Source organism: Ovis canadensis, chromosome 7 (genome assembly GCF_042477335.2).
Source record: "Ovis canadensis isolate MfBH-ARS-UI-01 breed Bighorn chromosome 7, ARS-UI_OviCan_v2, whole genome shotgun sequence".
Taxonomy (NCBI): Eukaryota; Metazoa; Chordata; class Mammalia; order Artiodactyla; family Bovidae; genus Ovis; species Ovis canadensis.
This window is the reverse complement of record NC_091251.1, coordinates 36,876,088-36,897,295: the sequence shown is the minus strand read 5'-3', so window position 1 is coordinate 36,897,295 and position 21,208 is coordinate 36,876,088. Positions and strand designations below refer to the sequence as shown.

Below are 21,208 nucleotides of genomic sequence, written 5' to 3'. Positions count from 1 at the left end.
GCTGAGAAGCCGCTAGGCTCCAATCTGTGATGACCTCTTCCTCTTAACCCATTTACATCATACATTTGGCATTTAGCATATGCTGCTTTGTATGGTTAAATTTTTCTCATACTTTATTCATTCATTCATGTATTCATCTATTCAATAGCATTTATAGAATGCCTACTGTGTGATAAATGCTGTGCTAAGCAATTATGGTAGAAGGTGGAAAAGCCAGTTTCCATGCAGTCAAGGGAGTCAAGTTCTCTAGAACAGCTTCTTACAACCTGGGGACTTCAAGAAGTCCATGAACTATGTTCCCAAGTCCAAGGTCTATCTGCTTGCTGCACAATAGGCCAATGAATCAGAGATGAGGTGTTGAGGCAAGGAATACGACTTTATTCAGAAGGCAAGCTGGATGAGAAGATGGCCAACTAATGTCTCAAAATAACCATCTTGTTGGGGGGGATATCTGGTTCTTTTATAGAACAGAGAGGTGTGGAGAAGGTGAGGAAGTAAAGTAAAAAGGTCATAAGTCTCGCAAATGTTTCCGGGAATGGCCAGCTTCAGGGTGGGTAAGTGTTAATTTCTTTTCTGCCAGTCACAGGTGGACAGGGTCAGATTGTCTCTCTGAGAACAGTCAGGCAGAAGAGCAGACCATTAAGTATGATTATAATAACAAAAGCAGCAAAAAGCAAAGGTTAAAATGGAAGAAGCAGATCCAACATGGAGCAAAAACTGGCTCTTCCTAGTAACAAACCCACTGAAATTATATGGATTCTTCTTGGTATGTTTCCATTTGGGGACAGCAAATCAATGGCTTTCATCAAATTCTCAGAGACGTTTACAGTCATTGGTCTAGCGGCTGTGATATAATTACCACACACATGCACATAACTATCAAAGATGCTATTAATCTACTCAAAACTCATTTTACAAAGTAGGGTTAGTGGTCCCAAAGTAATTTATGTTAAAGATACTCTAACTGGAAAAATTTCAGATTTTGTCTGTCACAAGGGATAGCCCATATTTTAGGAGTCAGCATTTTCTGGGACAAAGTTATTATTCAATGGTCTTGTTCAAAGATAGATATTTTCACAAGATATTACACACATCAAAATTATAATAATCCCATAAACACTCTTATAAAAGTTTCTTTCTGATCCAACAAAACACTCTAGTTCACATCCATACTGCTGATGGTGAGCAGGTATGAGGTGGGAAAAGGGAAAGATGGCTTGCTGTGACATCTTCACCCTTTGTTCTGCATTCTGAGAAAATTTCTATCCCTTCTTGCTTTCATGAACTTTTTGCATTTTATAATCCTCAAATCCTCCCCTCAAATATTGAAGAATCCTAGCAATAAAGTATCTTAAGACACTCATCAAAAATCCTAAATTTCCATTTGAGAAATGGGAGGCAGGTATTCTTGTTTCCCCCCACATAACTTTACGAGTAGCTACAAGTCCAAAGCTAGAAGTCAATTTGCTTCACAGAGAAATTCTAACTCAATTAGAAGGAATGAGGGAAAGCTATTAAGTAAATGTGTGGTTAGTAAAAGCCACCCTGCTTTGAAGACCTGGAGCAAAGAGCAAAAGAGCAAGACAGCAAATTTGATGTTTTCTAACTGAATTTACACTTCAATTATACTTTGGTATAATTATAATATAATTTAACAATGAAAATAGAATCTAATGAGTGCTAATAGAGTCTGAACAATTAGGGCTGGAAGAGTTCTGGGCCTGGAGAGAGGAAAGTTCGGAGGAGAGGATATTTGAGCACAGTCTAGAAAGATGGGTAAGCAACCAAGCAGACTAGGTTGGAAAGGATGGTCCAGGAAAAAGAAATAACACCTGTAAAACTGTGAAGTGTGAATAATTTTTTTAAAAGTTAAAATTGTGGCTATCAAGAAAGTCTAAATAATAAATTCATGTCATTGAATAAGCTCATAAATAAACCCAATTTATTAAACTCATCAGCAATAAGGAAGTCAGTAACAATCAAAAACCAGTTCAAATGTGACTTTAGTTTACAGAAATGTATATTCTTTGCTGGATAAAATTCATTTGCATCACCATGAACAGGAATGATGCACTGTTATCATTTTATAAGTTTATGTCTGTTCTGCAAATCAAAGGTATACACCTTCACAGTGTCTGTTCACCCACTGTGGGTCTGCTAGACAAATCCTGGTGCTAAATGAAAAGACTCCCAGTGATCTCTTTTGTCCATTTCCAAGTCTTGGACAACTTTCTCTTCTGTTATTGTTGTTATTCAGTTGCTAAGTTGTATCCAACTCTTTGAGACACCATGGACTGCAGGGTGTCAGGCTTCCCTGTCCTTCAGTATCTCCCAAGTTTGCCCAAGTTCATGTCCATTGAGTTGGTGATACCATCCAACTGTCTCATCGTCCCCTTCTCCTCCTGCCTTCAATTTTTCCTAGCAATAAGGTCTTTTCTAATGAGTCAGCTCTTTGTATCAGGTGGCCAAATTATTGGAGCTGCAGCTTCATCATCAGCCCTTCCAATGTATATTCAGGGCTAATTTCCTTTAGAATTGACTGGTTTGATCTTCTTGCTGTCCAAAGGACTCCCAAGAGTCTTCTCCAGCACCACAACTCAAAAGATTCCATTCTTTGGTACTCAACCTTTTTTATGGTCCAACTTTCACATCCATATTATAACTACTGGAAAAACCATAGCTTTGACTATATGGCCCTTTGTGGGCAAAGTGATATCTTTGCTTTTTAATATATCAAGTTTGTCATAGCTTTCCTTCCAAGGAGCAAGCATCTTGTTTAGAAAATGTATAGAGATCGTTATGACTGATGTGAAAAGGAAGAAGGAAATCACAAGAAATAGTCTGATACAGCAATAGGCCAAAGAAGAAACTGTATCATATGCCCAAATTGACCAATGAGCTAAGAGTTGAAGGCCATCTCGAGTGTCAGGAATTCAATTCCACAGAAACAATAAAACTAAACCTCACAAAGGAACCTGGAACTCATCACCTAGCATCAGCCTCTGACTCGTTGTTCTGGTCATCACTGGCTGGATGCCTGACACAGAAATACATCAGCAACCATGAGAGAAGGAGCGTTCTAAAGGTCTGAATATGGTTGATAATTGTTATAATAAGTAACTATTAGATTGAAGACTGATCTGTTATTTTAGGACAGGGCTTCAAGACTGTTACTTTTGCAGTCAGCAATCAAATAAAGGTCTAGAGAATAGAATATACAAAATAACAGGCCATGGACCTAATCCCTTCTCAGTGAGGCATGGGTATGGAGAAAACATAGATAATAGAGACCCTATCAGATGCCCTGAACTTGCTTTAGAATTTTAGGGCCGGCAGAAGGGCCCAGCCAATCACCAGGGTCCATTTCCTGCACAGGGAGCATCTGATGAGATTCAGGACATGTCACTACTGAATATGGCACCCTGGCATATTAAGGGCTTCCCAGGTGTGCAGTGGTAAAGAATATGCCTGCCACTGAAGGAGACGTAGGAGACGCAGATTCTATTCCCAGGTGGGGAAGATCCCCTGGAAGAGGAAAAGGCACCCACTCTAATATTCTTGCCTGGGAAATTCCATGGACAGAGGAGCCTGGTGGACTACAGTTCATAGGGTCACAAAGAGTCAGACATGACTGGGCGTGCACACAGTAGCTTATGGAATATTTCAAGCTGAAGGAATTTGAGAGATGGAAGATAATGCAGGAAGGATTTTCTGACCTTCTGAAGCAGATCATGAAATCTTCATGAGAGAGGAGCCCTCCCTATGCCTAAGGGGAAAAGAGCATCTTTATCTCTGATCTAGATGGATAGGTCTTGGAAGTTTCTCCTTTCTTACTACACTTAGCTTGTACCTCTGTTCTTTCACATCTATCCATGTCTTCCCACTTTTTGTCAAACCTACCATTAAAATGCTTAGGTTTAATCACTTCTTAGGGTCTTCATTTCCTTAGAAGTCTCCCTATGTTCCTTATACTAAATAAATTTGTATGCTTTTATCTTATTAATCTGTCTTTTGTTACAGGGACCCCAGCTGAGAATTTAGAAGCATAGAAGGAAAAGATATTTCTCACAAATGTTAAAATTATTAACATTTTATTTTACTGTAGTGCTTATGTAACAATTGATGAATCGTATTAATACATTAATACTGGGACTTCCTTGATGACCTAGTGATTAAGAATCCACCTTGCCATGCAGTGGACCCAGGTTCAATCCCTGGTCCAGGAACTGAGATCCCACATACCACTGAGCAATCAAGCCTACACCTGAGCCTGTGCACTCCAGAGTCTGGGCGCAGCAACTACAGAACCCACACGTGACAACTAGAAAGTCTGTATGTACAACAAAATAGTTCGCATGATGCAACTAAGACCAGATGCAGCAAATAAATAAATAAAATTATTTTTTAAAATACATTATTATTGACTGAAGTCCACAATTTACACTAGGATTTGTTCTTGCTGTACACATTTGTGGCAAGTGCATAATGTCATTGTATGGGAAGAAAGTTTTCCTTAGCACTCTTAGGTTCCTTGGCTGGGTCTGAAAATTCAGCTGACAAAGACCAATAGAACAAAAGCATACAAATTTTATTAAATATTCACATGCTCATGGGATCATTCACAAGAAAATGAAAATCCAAATATGTGAACACAGCAGGAAGCTTTTATACCCTTTGGACAAAGAAACAATACCTCTGTAAAGAATTGACAGAACAAAGGGGTTTGGTCTCTGGATAGTATACCAGGGACCAGAGATAGTATACCCCTTCACCATACTATCACTGGATAGTAAATGGTGAAGAAGTAACTAAAAAGATAGTTTTTGAGATTCATTTGCAGATTCCACTGGTGTCCTCACTGGGATGATGACAGTCTCTCTCCAGTAAAAGGAAAATTTATTTTCTGCCTTTGGACAGAAAGGGGGAAGCTTGTTTTGCACTTCATGATTCTTAATTGCCTTCAATGCAAAATAATTTTTATGTCAAAGAGCCATATTTGGGGATGACATGTTCTGATTTCTTTCAGTATGGACATGGAATATCTCTCCATTTATTTATATCCTCTTTTGATTTCATCAGAGTTTTATGAAGTGAAGTGAAGTGAAGTGAAATGAAGTCGCTCAGTCGTTTCCGACTCTTTGCGGCCCCATGGATTGTAGCCTATCAGGCTCCTCCGTCCATGGGATTTTCCAGGCAAGAGTGCTGGAGTGGATTGCCATTTCCTTCTCCAGGGGATCTTCCCGACCCAGGAATCGAACCCAGGTCTCCCGCAGTGCAGGCAGATGCTTTACCGTCTGAGCCACCAGGGAGAGTTTTATAGTTTTCTTCATATTGATCCTGTACATATTTTACTAGATTTACACCTAAGTATTTCATTTTTCTTTGGTGTTAATGGAAATGTTAGTGTCTTTATTTCAAATCCCAGTTGTTCACTGCTGGTATATAAAAAAGCAATCAATTTTTGTATATTAACCTTGCATCCTGTAACTTTGCTATAAACAGACTAAATTTTACCCTGAAGATTATTTGAGCCATTCAAAGTATTGGGCAAGAGTGTTTCACTGTTACATTTATGTTCAAGAAAGGTTAATCTGGAAGTAATATGTAGAATGGATTGGAAGCAAAAGAGACTAAAGGCAAAGAGTCCATGTAGGAAACTTTTATGTGAGTCCTCTATGAGACAATAGGTTCTGAATAAGGATATTGCAGCCCCAAGGAAAAGGTACGAAAAGGTTTAACAGGCAAATACCCTAAATGTGCCCTGCTTCATATGTATGGGTCTCTTCTCACAGTTTCTTCTTTGGGATGCCCTTGCCATCTTCTTTATCTAACTTCTAATTAATCCTCGAAACTCAGAGCAGGTGTTGTGCCTTCCAAAATTACCTCCTTTCTACTGTCTCCAGACAGTTACCTTGATCACAGCTGTAAGTGCTACTTATATTTATTAATATATTATGTATTAGTCCATTAACCTATCTCTATCATGAGCTTATGAATCAGAGTAGCCCAGTAGCTGGCCTAAAAAGCATACACATAAATGAATAATTCATTCAAGTCTGTTGTTGAAATTCACATACCAAGGATGTGGCAGTTATTACATCAGATTTTCATGTATATTTTCTCCTAAGGAACTGAAATCATTAAAAAAAAATGAAGTTCAAGTAAGGAAGGAAACACCATTTCATATCAGGAAGTGATCAGTTCCTCATGTTTTGAGTCTCACTGTTTTTAAAATAAGCTTACTCTCCCTATGTCTACAGTGTAATTGATACTATTTTAAACAGCAGGTTTGAAAATCTAAGTGTTTCATCCACAAGAAATTCATCTTCCAAGCTCTAGGTTTCTCTTTCTTAGGGTTCAGAATCCTTCCCCACGCAGGCAGACCTAGCATGCCTGGGAGGAGAACAACAGACAAAAGCTTCTGGTCCTGGGACTAACTACTGCTGCTGGAGCCCCGTCGTGGAGACCTGGTAAGCCCCACAGCTGGGGAGAGAGTGGGCAGTGAAGATAACTGGGAGATCCAGGTCAAATAGAAGGAGCATAAATGTTTCAGGAAGCAAGAGAAAAGGTTTCTTTTCCTTTATAAAAATTAGTTATTTATTTGGTTGCGTTGGGTCTTTGTTGCCGCATGCAGGATCTTTGATCTTCATTGCGGCATGCTGGATCTTTAGTTGTGGCATGTGGGATCTAGTTTCCGGACCAAGGATTGAACCTGGGCCCCCTGCTCTGGGAGCTCAGAGTCTTAGCTACTGGGCCACCAGGGAAGTCCTGGGAAGAGACAAGGTTTCTGACATGGGCAGCATCAAACACACGAGGGCAGGTCAAAGAGAACAAGATCTACCAGAGTAAAAGTTGTCTTACCTCAAATTCCTCCTCACTGGGCTTTAGTTTCTTCAAAATTGTGAGACTCAAGTGAAAAAGAAGATGGTTAAAAAAAAAAAAAACAGGAGCTATGAAATCTTAAAAGGCAGAGTAAAAATCTGAATGGTTATGAGCAATAATTTCTCTCTTATTGTTTCTACTGCTACGATCTATTTTCTCTCTCCTTGCACAGAAAAGATGGGGCCACATCTTCTGGGACGTTCTTCTCTCCTCTTATTGCTGCTGGGAATGTGGTGGTCAGTGTGCCCACTTTGTGCTGTGCCAAAAGGTCTCACCAAGGCTCGCTGGTTTGAAATTCAGCACATACAGCCAAGGCTTCTCCAATGCAACACGGCAATGCGTGGTGTCAATAACTACACTCGGCATTGTAAACCTGAAAACACCTTTCTGCACAACTTCTTCCAGGATGTGACTGCTGTCTGTAATTTGCCCAACATCATCTGTAAGAATGGCCGGCACAACTGTCACCAGAGTCCAAAGCCTGTCAACCTGACTCAGTGCAATCTCATTGCGGGAAGGTATCCTGACTGCCGCTACCATGACGACGCCCAGTACAAGTTCTTCATTGTTGCCTGTGACCCTCCTCAGAAGACCGACCCCCCTTATCATTTGGTTCCTGTACACTTAGATAAGGTTGTTTAAAGATCACTTTGCTTCTCGCTCAGCACAAATTCTCTTATGATCTCCTCTGATTTTTTTTGTCTCTTATTGATTTTCCTGGTTCCCATAGAAGGAAAAAGGAGAGTATTGGAAAAATTAGAGTGATGAGGATACCAGACCAGAGTTGGAACAAAAAAAAAAAAGTCAGATTCTTTTCTGCTTTGGAGCTCTGTATTTTGAAGGAAGGTAGTAGATAAAAGGGTAAAGGAGGGTCCAGACCTCCATATTTTTAACCTTAGGAATTTGGCCAACTTTTGCTCTATTGTGTTCAGAGCAATAAAACCATTTTTGGTTGCATTATAATGAGTGTGTGTATAAGTATGTTTGAGATCCCTTTCATGTCATGCCAGCCTGGAGCTATCTAGGCCTGCATTTGCCAACATTCTAAGAACTACTTTGGCTCTAGGCAAACTTTGAGGTTATTTAGCAACCTGGGGCCTCTGCCATGTCCCTCTTCCTTGTGTTTCTGGGATTAAAGAGCAAGAAAATTCAACATGCCCTCAAACTCTGCTCATAGCTTTACATATTTCCCCTGAAATAATTGTCTGTGTTTGTTGGAGGTGGCACTGATACAGAGTGCTAACGGCATTTCATACACAGGTTCTAACACTGGTAACTGAGGCACCCTAGATCTTAACTATTTATTTCTATATTTAATCAGATAATGTGTTAAATATAAATAGTTGAAGGGGCCTTCCCTGGTGGTACAGAGGATACGCGTTCAATCCCTGGTTCGGGAATATTCCACATGCCGAAGAGCAACTCACCCCATGCACCCCAACTACTGAAGCCCCTGTGCCTAGAGCCTGTGCTACTAAACCAGAGAAGCCCCTGCAACGGGAAACCCGCTCCCCGCAACAAGGAGTAGCCCCCACTCACTGCAGCTAGAAAAAGCTGGTGAGCAACAATAAAGACCCAGCTCAACCAAAAATGATAATAATAAACAAATAATAGTGATAATAATCCACAGTAACCTTAGAGTCAAGTCTCCCATTCTCCACTAGAATGAACAGAGAGAAAGTATCGATCACGGAGGAGAGGGGGTGCGAGGGGGGAAGCACTGGGAGACTGAACACATTTTTGTTCTACCCGTTGGGGTTTTGGAACAAATTTTTTCTTTTTCAATCATATACATCTTTGTTTACTGTAACAAGAGGTTTAATCAGCCTAAGGGAGTTGTGACATTCATTCAGCTGTCCCTTTGAGGGGTCAGACTCATCATACCCTTTAGACTCTGGCTCCTGACACACTGCTCACTCCGGCGGGTGCCTGATCTTTTGCCGCAGTTCCTGCTATGATATCATGTGTCATAGGGTTTCTTTCCCTTTGTACCTCGGCTTCCAGCGCTTGGTAAGAGAAAGTGCGTGCGGTTCACCCTAATGACATCTGTACCTCGTTTTCGACTTGTGTGTCTTATTTCCTAATCACCCATCATGAAGGACGTGGCCGTCGTGGAGCAGGAGGAAGCCGTGTCTGGAGGCGTTCCTGGTGGTCGCAGTCGGTGCTGCGCTGCTCCTGGCAGCTGGGAGGCAGGGTCCAGGGAGGCTCCAACAGCCTTCAGTACAGGATGCCCCCGGCAGAGGATGCGTGGGTGCCAGAGGCAGAAGTGCTGTGAGGAGGAAGTGCTGTGACGGACAGGCCCTGGACCAGGTCCTCTGGGAGGGCCCATTCAGTCTGTCACTGGTGAGTCTGACCTGCCCACACCCTTGTTTGAGCGGAAGCTGTGTCCTGGAATAGGTATTTGATTTAGAAACTGAAGGACTGGGATTAAGAATTTAGGTCTTAGGAGTAAGGGAGAAAAAATAATTTTCCACAAACCCTTCTAGGTTCTTGGCCTAGATCCCTCTGTAATAAAAAGACAGATTAGCAGAAGAAAACAACAATGTTAGTTACACATGTACATATGGGAGCCCCACAAAGATATGAGCCTCAAAAGACAGGAAGCCCCGAGGGGTTTTAGAGTCCATGTCTCTAGTGGCATCCCAGGGCCAAGCCTGGTTCCAGGACCAATTTTTTTTTTCTTTTGTTAAAGATAGCAGTTGATGAAAGTTGAATATAGTCTGCAGGTTAGATAATAGTATAGTTTCAGTGCAAATTTCCTGATTTTGATAAGTATACTTATATTCAACCCTTGTAAAAAGAATGTTCTTGTTTTTAGGAAATGTATAGTGTTCCTAGGAAAAAGGGCAACAAGTCCATAACTTATTCTCAAACATTCAGGAAAAACTGTATATCTGTACATAAATATGTGACTAATACAGCAAATGAGGCTCCCTGGTGGCTCAGTGGTAAAGCTAAAGCGCCTGCCAATGCAGGAGACGCAAGTTCAATCCCTGGGTTGGGAAGATCCCCTGGAGAAGGAAAAGGCAACTCACTCCAGTATTCCTGCCTGGGAAATCCCACTGACAGAGAGGCTGGCGGGCTACAGTCTATGGGGTCTCAAAAGCGCTGGACACAAGTTAGCAACTAAACAACAACAGTAAAGCAAATAGGAAAGATGTTACTGCTTCGAGAACATAGACAAGTGGTATACAGGTATTCTTTGTATCATTTTTGCAGCCATTCTGTACACCTGAAATTATTTCAAAATAAAAATTTAAAAAACAATTTCAGCACAAACATTTACTACCTGTGGAAGTTACTTACCTGTGCAGATAATCAACGCCTCATTTACTAACATGAAATCAAATATTTCCTGCCATGTGGTGGGCAAGAAGTGCCACAGCTATCTGAGATTCCGGCCCCTAAATGTGAATTTATGAGTCATGCCAACAAGCAGCACCACTCCCTACATGAGGAACTTAAGGATGTCATAGTTATCAGTGATTATAGCCCTCCAGTGTGATCTAAGGGAATTCAAGAAGAGAACATTTCTGTAAAAATGCAGGATATTGGCCCCAGATAACTGAGATGCATATGCAAGGAATGACTTCAATAATCTCAGAATCTTGCATACATACGTAGGTTGCTGCTGCTGCTAAGTCATGTTCGACTCTGTGCAACCCTATAGACTGCAGCCCGCTAGGCTCCTCTGTCCTTTGGATTCTATAGGCAAGAATACTGGAGTGGGTTGCCATTTACTTCTCCAGGGATCTTCCAGACCCAGAGATCAAACCCAGGTCTCTTACATCTTAACGTCATTGGCAGGCAGGTTCTTTACCACTAGCGCCACCTTGGAAGCCCTCCCACACATAGAACACTAAACCCCTTAACTTGATATCTGCTTTTCCTTATTTAACAATCATCTTTGATGTTCCGACTGCCTGTCTGCTTTGTTGCAAACTTGTGTATAGCCTGACTCCCTCTCCTGCCTCCTCCAAGCAGTCTCTCAGGGCTACTGAGATGCTGTCTCCCAGGCTAGGGGTCCTAAACATTCGCATCAAGTAAAACACTCTCTACTTTCAGGCTGTGGCTAATTTTTAAGTCGACACTAAGATAAGATATTATGTCTACTTACTTTCACTTATAGAATCTACCAAACTCCACTCTGTCTGACACCCTGAAAATCACCAGGTACAGAAATGTGAAAAAGACCCAGTCAATAGTATCTTTAAGCTAAGTGGAGAAAAACAAGAAAACTGGAATGTTTAACAGAAAGTGATTATTACTAGTTCTTGGAGTGGTTTTGAAGGAGGAAACAGACAGAGCTGGACTCCGTCTTAGGCCAGGCTGCGAACATTACGCTACACACGTGGTCACCCTCCCAGTGGACTCTGAACTTTGTGCCTGGTGTCTATAGAAATGGCATACCAATGGGAAACCAGACGCCCTCCCCGACTCCCCGGATAAAAGAGCCTCAGGACTTGTACTTGAAATTGCCTAAAAGAATATGAGAATTATCTCTGTAACAGAACAAAGTGGTAAATTCCATTATGTTTATCGGGATACAACCACAGGCCTTTTGATAAATATCCACTGTTTATCTAGTCTTGTGACACACGAATCATGGGTTAACTTTGATTGTATCTTTCTTTTACCTTGTCCCGACTAGTTTCAAGGAATTAGGGGAGGTGGGTTTGAGCAAGTACACTTAGGGTATATAAGGTTTCCACAAAAACTGGTCGGGGTCCTTGGCTAAGAGGAGACTCTGCCTTGGGCCCGCCGGTGTAATCAACTGCACTCCACTATCTGCATTGTCCTTCTGAGTGAGTGTGTTTCCCGGAACACGTGGCTACAACAGTTTCAAGACCCGAATGACCTAATGCAGACACAAGCATACATATAAAAGAGGTTTAATGAAATTCCTGGTATATCATAAAAGTAGTTCCATCTTCCTTTTGGATGATTACAAGCTTCAAGGAAAGTTTTTTTAGCCCTCTTTAAAAAAATCCTCAAATAGCCCCCTTTCTCACCAGCTGTCAACTTCCTGTCTTGCTCTCCCCACCCCACCACAGTGACTTGCCACAGCAGTCTGGCACCCATGGTGGCTCTCTGTGTTCAAATTTCCTCTTATTATAAGGACACCAGTCACACTCGATTAGGGCCCACCTAAGGGCTCATTTTAATTTATTCGCTTCTTTAAAGCGCTTCACTTCAAATGCATCTCACATTTTCAACAAGGTAGGGCTTTAAACATATAAATTTGGGGAGAACACAATTCAAGCTGTAAAAGAGATTATAAAAAGAAGTTTCGTAAGCATCCCAAGGAACTGAGCGATGGTGGAGATGGTTAGTCACCAAGTTGTATCTGTTAAGGCATCCTTATGTTTAGGTCTTTAAATGCAGTTTGACAGCTTTTCTGAAGTGAGGATACAATGCATAAATTTAACCTGTTCCCTACTCTTAGGACAACTGTTTTGTGGTGTCTACCAGTGGTTTGGGGGATTTCACAGATAGCAGCTTCTAAGTTCTAGACCCACCACAAGGATCTGCTCTGTCAGACCTTGGGTAGGTGGAAGCCTTGAAGCTGGGACAGTACAGGCAATGAAGAAGGCACAGGAGATTAGAAGAAAGACAGAGGGGATTATAATGTGGTATCAGGAAGTATAGACGAGCCTTAGAGGTAAAATAGGATGAGAAAATAAGATCAGAAATGATGGCACACTTCCCCGGGTTCTGTTGACTACCTGGAGGTTTATAACAAAATCAGGTCACTCAGGAGTAGGAGGAACATCTGTTTTGTTTTGTTTTTCTCGCAAGAAATAGAGCTCTGCTTTTTCAGAATCCCATCTTCTTTTCTTGGGCTTTCAGGATTGGTGGGCAGCCTCTATGGCAAGCCTGGTATTTTACCTAAACTCAGTAGTATGGTGCCCAGTACTTACTGTTTTTACAGTCTCCATGTAGTCTTGCAATTCCTTCAAAAATTAATATAACACGGGATATTTTTTAAAAAATCAGTTCTTTCCTCAACATGTTTCTTTACAAGCCGCTGCCTGTGTGCCACAACTACTGAGCCCCTGCTTTATAGCCTGTGCGCCGCAACTGCTGAGCCCCTGCTTTATGCCTGTGAGCTGCAACTGCTGAGCCCCTGCTTTATAGCCTGTGAGCCGCAACTGCTGAGCCCCTGCTTTATAGCCTGTGTGCCGCAACTACTGAGCCCCTGCTTTGTAGCCTGTGTGCCGCAGCTGCTGAGCCCCTGCTTTATAGCCTGTGTGCCGCAACTACTGAGCCCCTGCTTTATAGCCTATGAGCCGCAACTACTGAGCCCCTGCTTTATAGCCTGTGAGCTGCAACTGCTGGACCCGAGTGCTGCAGCTACTGAGGGCCGGCACCTTAGAGCCAGCAGTCTGTAACAAGAGAAGCCCTGCAGCTGGGAGCCCTCACACTGCAACTAGAGAGAGAGTGGCTTCCACTCACCTGCACGCAGTCGTAAAGACCCAGCACAGCCAAAGATAAATGTTAAAAAATCATTTGACTGTATTTGTGTGGGTATGTCTCTGGTCTGTCTATGCTGTCCTATTGATTGATGTGTTTATTCTTCCACCAATTCACACAGAAATATGTACTTCGATGTTCAAAGCAGCTATCTTCATAATCACCCAGAATGGAAACAGTGCAAATGTCCAACAGGTGAATGGATAAATAAGCTGTGGAACATCCACAGCAATAAAAAGAAATGAACCATTGATTCACACAACAACTTGAATAAATTTCAAAGGCACTGAGGAAGTGAGATGAAACTATCCTACCTACGCTTGTTACAGCCACAGAGAAACCCAAAGTACGTGGGAATTTACTGAATGCTTTACAGACGTGCTTGCGATTTGTCCCCCAGAAAGTAGCTCCTGGGACAGTTCTGAGTGCTTGCAGGAGTGTCACGGTCTAGGCCACAGGAAGTTCACTCTCATTCTGTACCTTCTCCAGGACCTCCACCATGCATCACGAATCATGCCCATGGAGGGCTGTCTCACATTCGTGATCAATTCCCCAAACCAGTACTGAAGTGCCTTTCATCACAGACAGGAAGATGAGCACCCCCTAGTGCTCCCACTTGCTCTGCAAAGAGTGGGAAGGCTGAATCAGACTAAGGAGACAAGAGTGGGGACTGGGAGCCACCTTTCGTTTTCAAGTGCAAAATACTGATGAGACAGCGCTTGGAAAGAAAGAACCTGACGTGCTGGTCCTGTACTCCATTCATTGAAGGACTCAGTTAAGGTGTGGCTGACTGATCTGTTTCAGGCTGGAAGACTATTGGCTGCTGGAATTGAAGGGAAATTTACCACAGAGAGAGGCAGGAGAAAATTAGCCTGTGGAAAGAGGCAGAAGACACTGTGGTTCTGTCGGTACAGGTAAGACTGCAGGAGCAAGGAGTGTGCTGGGAGGCATTTTACCTGTGCACCAAGAATGCAGAACTCATGGAGCTTGTTTGGTTTGAAGAATCTTCCGAAAATTAACACTATCCTTCTCAGAGGTTAAAGCGTCTGCCTCTAATGCAGGAGACCTGGGTTCGATCCCTGGGTCAGGAAGATCCCCTGGAGAAGGAAATGGCAACCCACTCCAGTACTCTTGCCTGGAGAATCCCATGGACGGAGGAGCCTGGTGGGCTACAGTCCACGGGGACGCAAAAGAGTCGGACATGACTGAGCGACTTAACTAACTTAACTTTTCTTAGAAGAATCACTAAATATGGTCATTTCTGTCATGATGCAGATACCCATCCATCTTCACATGTTAACACCTCAGTTTTCAGATTAATCTGTCTGGCTTAGTCTTCTGGAAGAGGTTTGTACCCCTTTATTTATGGGGTAGCAAGACTCCCCCACAGAAGGGAAACCTTTTTCTTTGGCTGCACCACCTGGCATGCGGGATCTTAGTTCCTAGACCAGGGATAGAATCTAGGCTCCTGCAGCAGAAGCCTGGAGTCTTAACTGATGACTGCCAGGGAGGTCCCCCACAAAGAGATCTCTGATTTGTCTCCCAACAACTGCTGTTTCTCCTTGACTCTGCCTGATGTCTCTAGGACAAGACTTGATCGCTTCCCTTTCGGTGTCCTGTTCAGAGCACTTCCCAACCCACCCCCACCCACACCTTCTGTTTCCCTGGCTGTGCAGGGCTGCACCCAGACCATCTGTTACCACCTATCACTTTATTCCCCAGATGGAGGCTCACATGGTCCACTGGCCCAGAACCTGCAGGGAAGCAGTAGTCAGAGCTGGTGACCATGCAGAATAGATGCAGCAAATCTCCAAGTGAATGTTCGAACCTCCACTAAAGTCTTCTCTCAGCTCTAGGAGGAGGGAAAAAGAGGAACTGCTGTTTTGGAAACAATAGAAGAACTTAAGAAAAATTCTATCTAAAGAAAACAGATCTAGAAACAAAGTTTCCTTTTTATTTCCTCCTCCATCCTCTCTGTAAGGAGTGAGATCCCTACTGCCACTGAATCAGCTATCTGCCCTTATCCCCCAGAGACCCCAAGGTTAAGCATTCATTTTACCTAAAAACACATGATCAACTCCACCATTTATAAATGTAGTACACGTGATGACAGAACTGCTCAAACTGGTTGGCAGAAGGATCTTTCTCTAGTTCTATGACCTTGTCTAGAGCCAGATGCAAGCATAAACAAGAAGTCAGATGAAATGATTAAGCGGTGACAAAAGCCGAGTCTAATCTTTTCAATGGATATAATAAAGAGTTGTTGAGAAGGGAGCAGGCTCGCAGCCAAGTGCACTGGGAACCTGTGAGAGCCCCCAGCAGCTCAGGAAGGGAAAGCTGCAACTCCACAGCTCTCAGTGAAGGAGGGAGACTGGGGGATTTCACCTTGAGGAGACTCCAGTAGCAGAAAGGGCAACGACAGGAAGGCCAGGACACCCAGGGTTTGATCTCAATCTGACAGTAACTAGCAGCTGCCAGGAGCAGGTCACTTAACCTTTCTAAGATTTAGGTTTCCCTCTGTAAAAGGCAGGGCTTTCTTTAGGTAAGGATGGTCAGTGGGTGGCACATATACACTCACGTCTGTGGAGCCTTTGGTAGAGACCACTGTTCCATCATATCACTGTCTAGGCATTTTTGTACACATTCTAGGCAGGCACTTCTAATTAGAGTTGGTCCACAAGCTGAAATCTACTTATTTGAAATCCTCCCCACATTTGGTGATCCCTGAGGTCCTTTCCAGCTTCTGAATGAAGGAGTCCATGTTTGCAAGTAAGAGACGACCATCTTTTTGATTTAGTAATAGCTCCCTCAAAAAAAGGAAAATGGAAATCTTAGGTCAAAATTTCATAGTCTCCCTCTGCTCCTGAGGCCAAACAGGGTCTCCCCCTGGGTCACATGCTCTTTCCTTCTGTGCCAGAGATTTTTGTATGAGAGCTTCACTCTCTTGTCAGCTCACCCAGCATGACAGTGTCCCAGATTATAGATCCTAAAATCGCCCACACGTTTATACTGGGTGTCAAGGAAACTACAAGGAGAGGAATTATCTTAGGGCAGTAAAAACCAAAAGTCAAAAGAGGTGGCATTTAAGGATTCCATTCCCCTCTCACCACAGATAACCAGATTCACGCTTCTCACCCCTGGCAAGAGAGCACACAAAAAATACCCAGGTGAGGACAGCATCAGGAATTCAGGTGGTTTCAAGCATGTTTTATTGAAAGAAGCAGTGATTTGGTTAACACAGGTCCCTTCTCACAACCCACTCCTCACCCCCCAAACCGTCAGGGGCAAGACGCAGGCCAGGGGAGCAAGTGTGGGTTGGATAGAAGACTCAACTAGCTTGAGTTATTGCCCTCATGCCAGGGAATCCTGTATGTGTGTTTCTGGTAAGGTGCACAGAGATAAGAGCCCTAACTAACTTGAGCTATTGCCCCCAGGGCAAGGAAACACGGCGGGGTGGTGGGGGGCGGGGGGGAGAGGCAGGTGCCTTTGTGGTGAAGCGGTGCGTCTTGCTGCTCTGGCCTCAGATGGAGACCTACACTGAAGCATCGAAGTGGACTGGCACGTATGGGTTCCCCTCACAAGCCACTATGATGTGTTTCTCTGCCTGGGTGGTCTTGTAGGCACAGTTGGGGTACTTGGAGCTGCCGGTCTCACGGCAGTCTGTGATGCTCATGGTGGAGTAGCTCTGGTAGCAATTGGTCTGCCCATTCTTGCAGGCAACATTTTTCTGGGAGCACACGGCCTGGACATCGGCCAGGGACTCATGCACGAAGGTGTTCACTGGCTTGCATCGATCTTGGGTCAGGTTCCGGCTCTTCATCATCTGGTTGCAGTAGTTGGAGCTGCTGGCAGAGGAAGTGCTGGAATCCATGTGCTGCCGCTCAAACTTGGCGGCTGCAGATTCCTTGCCCAGGGAAGGCTGGACCCCGACCAGGACCAACAGTGACAACAGGACCAGGAACTTCAGAGCCATGATGACCGTTCTCCCCTGGAGAAACCTGCCAGGGAAAAAGGGGAGAGGAGGAAAAGCATCGCCTTAGAAAGAGAACCCCAGCTCCCACCTGCAGCCTCCCTGGCTTACAGTCTCCCTGCCGGTCGACCAGAAAGATGTCCCTGTTCCTAACAGCTTTTCTAGGTAAGGAGACACTCACGTATACTCTTCCCACAAACATTTGACTCCCACTCCCTACAGAGGTGTCGTCCTCCCCTTTGGGTGGTGACCCCTAAAATGTTCTAAAATCCTATCAGTCCTGTCTTTGACTACAGAAAGTCTTTTGATATGAAATACATTTGGAAATTAAAATACTTTTGTACCCAGCACTCATGCAGCTCATTAGGGGATCCTTTTGAATAAACCACTAAATAAATAAGTCAGATTTTGAATAAGCCAAGTTGTACCCCCAAAATAACCACCAGTATTCATCCAGACCACAGTTGACAGAGCCCTGTTGTCCTCTAGCACAAGGGAAACTCAGTCCCTATCCTGTGTCTGACCCCACACCATGAAGGACACCATTATATTCCTACAAGAGAGTCAAGCCTCCCCCAACCTGGAGGCTTCTCCTCCAACCCCGTGGGCTCTGCAGTTGCATGCTCCATTCCTGACCCCAACTCTGCTCGCTGCCCCTGTCTGCCCAGCCCGATTCTCAGGCTAGTCTCACTCACCCTGGGTCCTCCCTCTCAAACCCTCAGGCAGAAGCAGCTCCTGAGACCACTTCTTGGGCTGCTTACCTGGGTCTGTAGTTTGATGTCTGAGAGTGAGAAGGCAGTTTCTGCAATCCTCCTCTTCCAGAGGTGTGGACCTTATACCAGTGAAAGGGGGCTTGGCTTCCAAGAAGGGTGGGAGGAGCATCTTGGTCTCATTCCACAGGAAACAAGGTTATGTGAGGAAAGGTTGGGGAATTGCCCAGGGCACCTGGCCCAGTAGTAAGCCATCCGCCTGCTTATCAGCAGACTCCGGTTCTGTCCTGAGGTGGGAAGATCCTTTGGAGAAGGAAATACCAACCCACTCCAGATCTTGCCTAGGAAAGTCCATCGACAGAGAAGCCTGGCAGGCTACAGTCCAGACACAATTGAGCATGCACGCACACCCTCTTTGGGGGGCTGCTGGGGATAGTGAGCCTTTGCCTTTAAGAACTTTTCTCTCTATAAAGCAGCAGAGAAAGCCACAATAGCACTGATGCTCAAGCTCCAACCAAGTCCGTGTTCCACACTAAATAGCCTATGCATGTGTCCTAAGTCACTTCAGTTGTATCTGACTCTTTGTGACCCTGATAGCTCAGTTGGTAAAGAATCCACCTGTAATGCAAGAGACCCCGGTTCAATTTCTGGGTCAGGAAGATCCTCTGGAGAAGTGATAGGCTACCCACTCCAGTATTCTTGGGCTTCCCTTGTGGCTCAGCTGGTAAAGAATCTACCTGCAATGTGGGAGACCTGGGTTGGGAAGATGCGTGGAGAAGGGAAATACTATCCACTCCAGTATTCTGGCCTGGAGAATTCCAGGGTCACAAACAGTCGAACATGACTGAATGACTTTCACTTCACTTTTCACTTTGCAACCCTATGGGCTATAGCCTGCCAGGCTCCTCAGTCCATGGGATTCTCCAGGCTAGAATACTAGAATGGGTTGCCATGCCCTCCTCCAGGGTATATTCCCAACCCAGGGATCAAACTCATGTCTCATATCTCCTGCACTGGCAGTTGGGTTCTTTTACTACTAGCACCACCTGGGAAGCATGAGGAGGTTAGCAAAAGTCACATAACAAGTAATCATGGGAAGGGGAAGGCATGAGATGTCTTCTCTCTCCCCGGGAATCCTGAAGCCGCTTTGGCCAGAATTTCATGACTCCCATCAGCATCTGCAGGGGAAGAGGTGGCGAGAGGAAGGGGGTGGCGAGGAGATGAGAGGTGTCCAGCTGCCCCTAGCTGGAAGGCTCCCTAGATCTGGACAAGATGACAGTACCTGAACACAGAGGAGGAAAAGGAAGCCTCTGTGTGACCTCACCCAGTTCTGGCCTCATCTACATTTCTGGGCCATTGAAAGAGAGTGTGTGACTATTCTTATCTACAGTGATCTCTCCTCCTGTAGGCCAGAGTGGAGGAGAGGAATTTGAGATAAGCCAAATGCAAAATCCCCTTTAGAGAAGAAACAGAGAACATCATATTTCTTAGCAGTAGAATTTCCTCCCAGAAAGAAACCTGTATTTGCTGAGAGACAATTTTGTTTTTATTTCTTTACTTTTAAAGTATGGACTTCCCTGGTGGCTCAGATGATAAAGTGTCTGCCTACAATGCAGGAGACCTGGGTTCAATCCCTGGGTCCGGAAGATCCCCTGGAGAAGGAAATGGCAACCCACTCCAGTATTCTTCCCTGGAAAATCTCATGGATGGAGGAGTCTGGTAGACTATAGTCCATGGGGTTGCAAACAGTCAGACACCACTGAGTGACTTCACTTTTTACTCGCATTAAAGTATAGTTGATTTACAATATTGTGTTAGTTTTAGGTGTACAGCAAAGCGACTCAGATATATGTACACATATACAGTTATTACTTTGTTATGGAGAATAATTTTACTCCCTCTGGAGCATGAATTATCAAAATATCTCTAGGTTCTAGGTTTACACTGTCTCGGTCTGTAACCAAGAAGGGTTAATTTTGACTCCATATTGGACTGGATCTGTTTCTGTAACTTTAATCCTTGTGTTTTTTTTGCTGCTTTTGTTATTATAGCATACATAAAGGCCTGCCTCAGAGAATCCTGCCCACCCCCACACCCTTAAACTAAATTGAAGTCGCTCAGTCATTTCCGACTCTTGGTGACCCCATGGACTGTAGTCTACCAGGCTCCTCCATCCATGGGATTTTCCAGGCAAGAATACTGGAGTGGGTTGCCATTTCCTTCTCCAGGAGATCCTCCCAACCTAGGGATTGAACCTAGGCCTCTCGAGTTGTAGGCAGATGCTTTACTGTCTGAGCCACCAGGGAAGTCATACCCTTTGAAGTGCCTTTGTTTAGCTCACAGGAAGATAACCTGGCCCTGCCCACCTGTGAAGGACTGTGACATTCTTAAGTTCCTTGTGTAGATAATGGTGCCACTTGCCTGCTGCTTGCCTGGGGTGGCTCAGAAATTCATATTTGGGGAGAGGGGGTGGCCGGAATTGCACATACCTGTGGCATCCTTGCTTATTGATATGGCAGGAGATATTCCATTTCACACCACCTGTGAAAAGGCTGTGTCTCTGTGTTAAGTCACTTCAGTCACGTCAAATTCTTTATGACCTATGGTCTGTAGCCCACCAGGCTCCTCTGTCCATGGGACTCTCCAGGCAAGAATACTGGAGTGGGTTGCCATGCCTTTGTCCAGGGGATCTTCCCAACCCAAGGATTGAACCTGTGTCTCTCATGTCTCTTGCATTGGCAGGTGGGTTCTTTAACACTCGTGTCTATAAGGAAGTGAAACTCGCATATCCCCATCTGGGACTTGCCATTCTAGAAGGTATTTGCAAGAAATCAATGGTCTTTCTACTTTAGCTTCCCTGGTGGCTCAGACAGTAAAGAATCTTCCAGCAATGTGGGAGACCCAGGTTCCATCCCTGTGTAGGGAAGATCCCCTGGAGAAAGGAATAGCAACCCACTCCAGTATTCTTGCCAGGAAAATTCCACAGACAGAAGAGCCTTGTGGGCTATAGTCTATGGGGTCACAAAGAGTCAGACATGACTGAGCAACCAACACTTTCACTTTCAACTTTGTTTCCTCACCTCACCCCTCATCTCTGATCCATAAAAGAACCTGGCATCCAGGCCCCAACAAAATGGTTATTTTGAGATGTTAGTCTGCCATCTTCTTGTTG

At 44.1% G+C, this 21,208-nt stretch overlaps 2 protein-coding genes across 5 annotated transcripts; one reads left to right on the top strand and one right to left on the bottom strand.

Annotated features, from left to right (window-relative positions):
* Nucleotides 1-6,199: 6,199 nt before the first annotated feature.
* On the top strand, nucleotides 6,200-17,739 carry RNASE6 (ribonuclease A family member 6). 4 transcript variants are annotated; one of them, XM_069597756.1, is made up of 6 exons: nucleotides 6,200-6,470; nucleotides 7,055-7,515; nucleotides 8,982-9,225; nucleotides 13,478-13,702; nucleotides 14,161-14,270; nucleotides 17,073-17,726. In XM_069597756.1, the coding sequence occupies exons 2-3, from the start codon at nucleotides 7,060-7,062 to the stop codon at nucleotides 9,171-9,173; spliced, it is 648 nt and encodes a 215-aa protein (XP_069453857.1). In that variant the 5' UTR covers nucleotides 6,200-6,470; nucleotides 7,055-7,059; the 3' UTR covers nucleotides 9,174-9,225; nucleotides 13,478-13,702; nucleotides 14,161-14,270; nucleotides 17,073-17,726. The 4 variants fall into 4 exon arrangements, with proteins under 4 accessions (XP_069453857.1, XP_069453858.1, XP_069453861.1 ...); XM_069597759.1 differs by having other exon boundaries at nucleotides 6,242-6,470; nucleotides 13,846-14,270; nucleotides 17,073-17,739; XM_069597757.1 differs by lacking the exon at nucleotides 13,478-13,702 and having other exon boundaries at nucleotides 17,073-17,732.
* Nucleotides 16,543-18,377, bottom strand: RNASE1 (ribonuclease A family member 1, pancreatic). Its single transcript, XM_069597770.1, has 2 exons — nucleotides 18,088-18,377; nucleotides 16,543-17,354 (listed from the first exon to the last, which is right to left on the bottom strand). Exon 2 carries the CDS (start codon nucleotides 17,327-17,329, stop codon nucleotides 16,889-16,891), a length of 441 nt encoding a protein of 146 aa, XP_069453871.1. The 5' UTR covers nucleotides 17,330-17,354; nucleotides 18,088-18,377; the 3' UTR covers nucleotides 16,543-16,888.
* Between the last annotated feature and the right edge of the window lie 2,831 nt (nucleotides 18,378-21,208).

Excerpts from the sequence above, each read along its gene's own strand:
- RNASE6 (XM_069597759.1), top strand. The coding sequence starts at position 7,060 with ATGGGGCCACATCTTCTGGGACGTTCTTCTCTCCTCTTATTGCTGCTG. Across the intron at positions 7,516-8,981 it reads TTCCTGTACACTTAGATAAG|GACGTGGCCGTCGTGGAGCA; the intron begins GTTGTTTAAAGA and ends CCCATCATGAAG.
- RNASE1 (XM_069597770.1), bottom strand. The coding sequence starts at position 17,329 with ATGGCTCTGAAGTTCCTGGTCCTGTTGTCACTGTTGGTCCTGGTCGGG.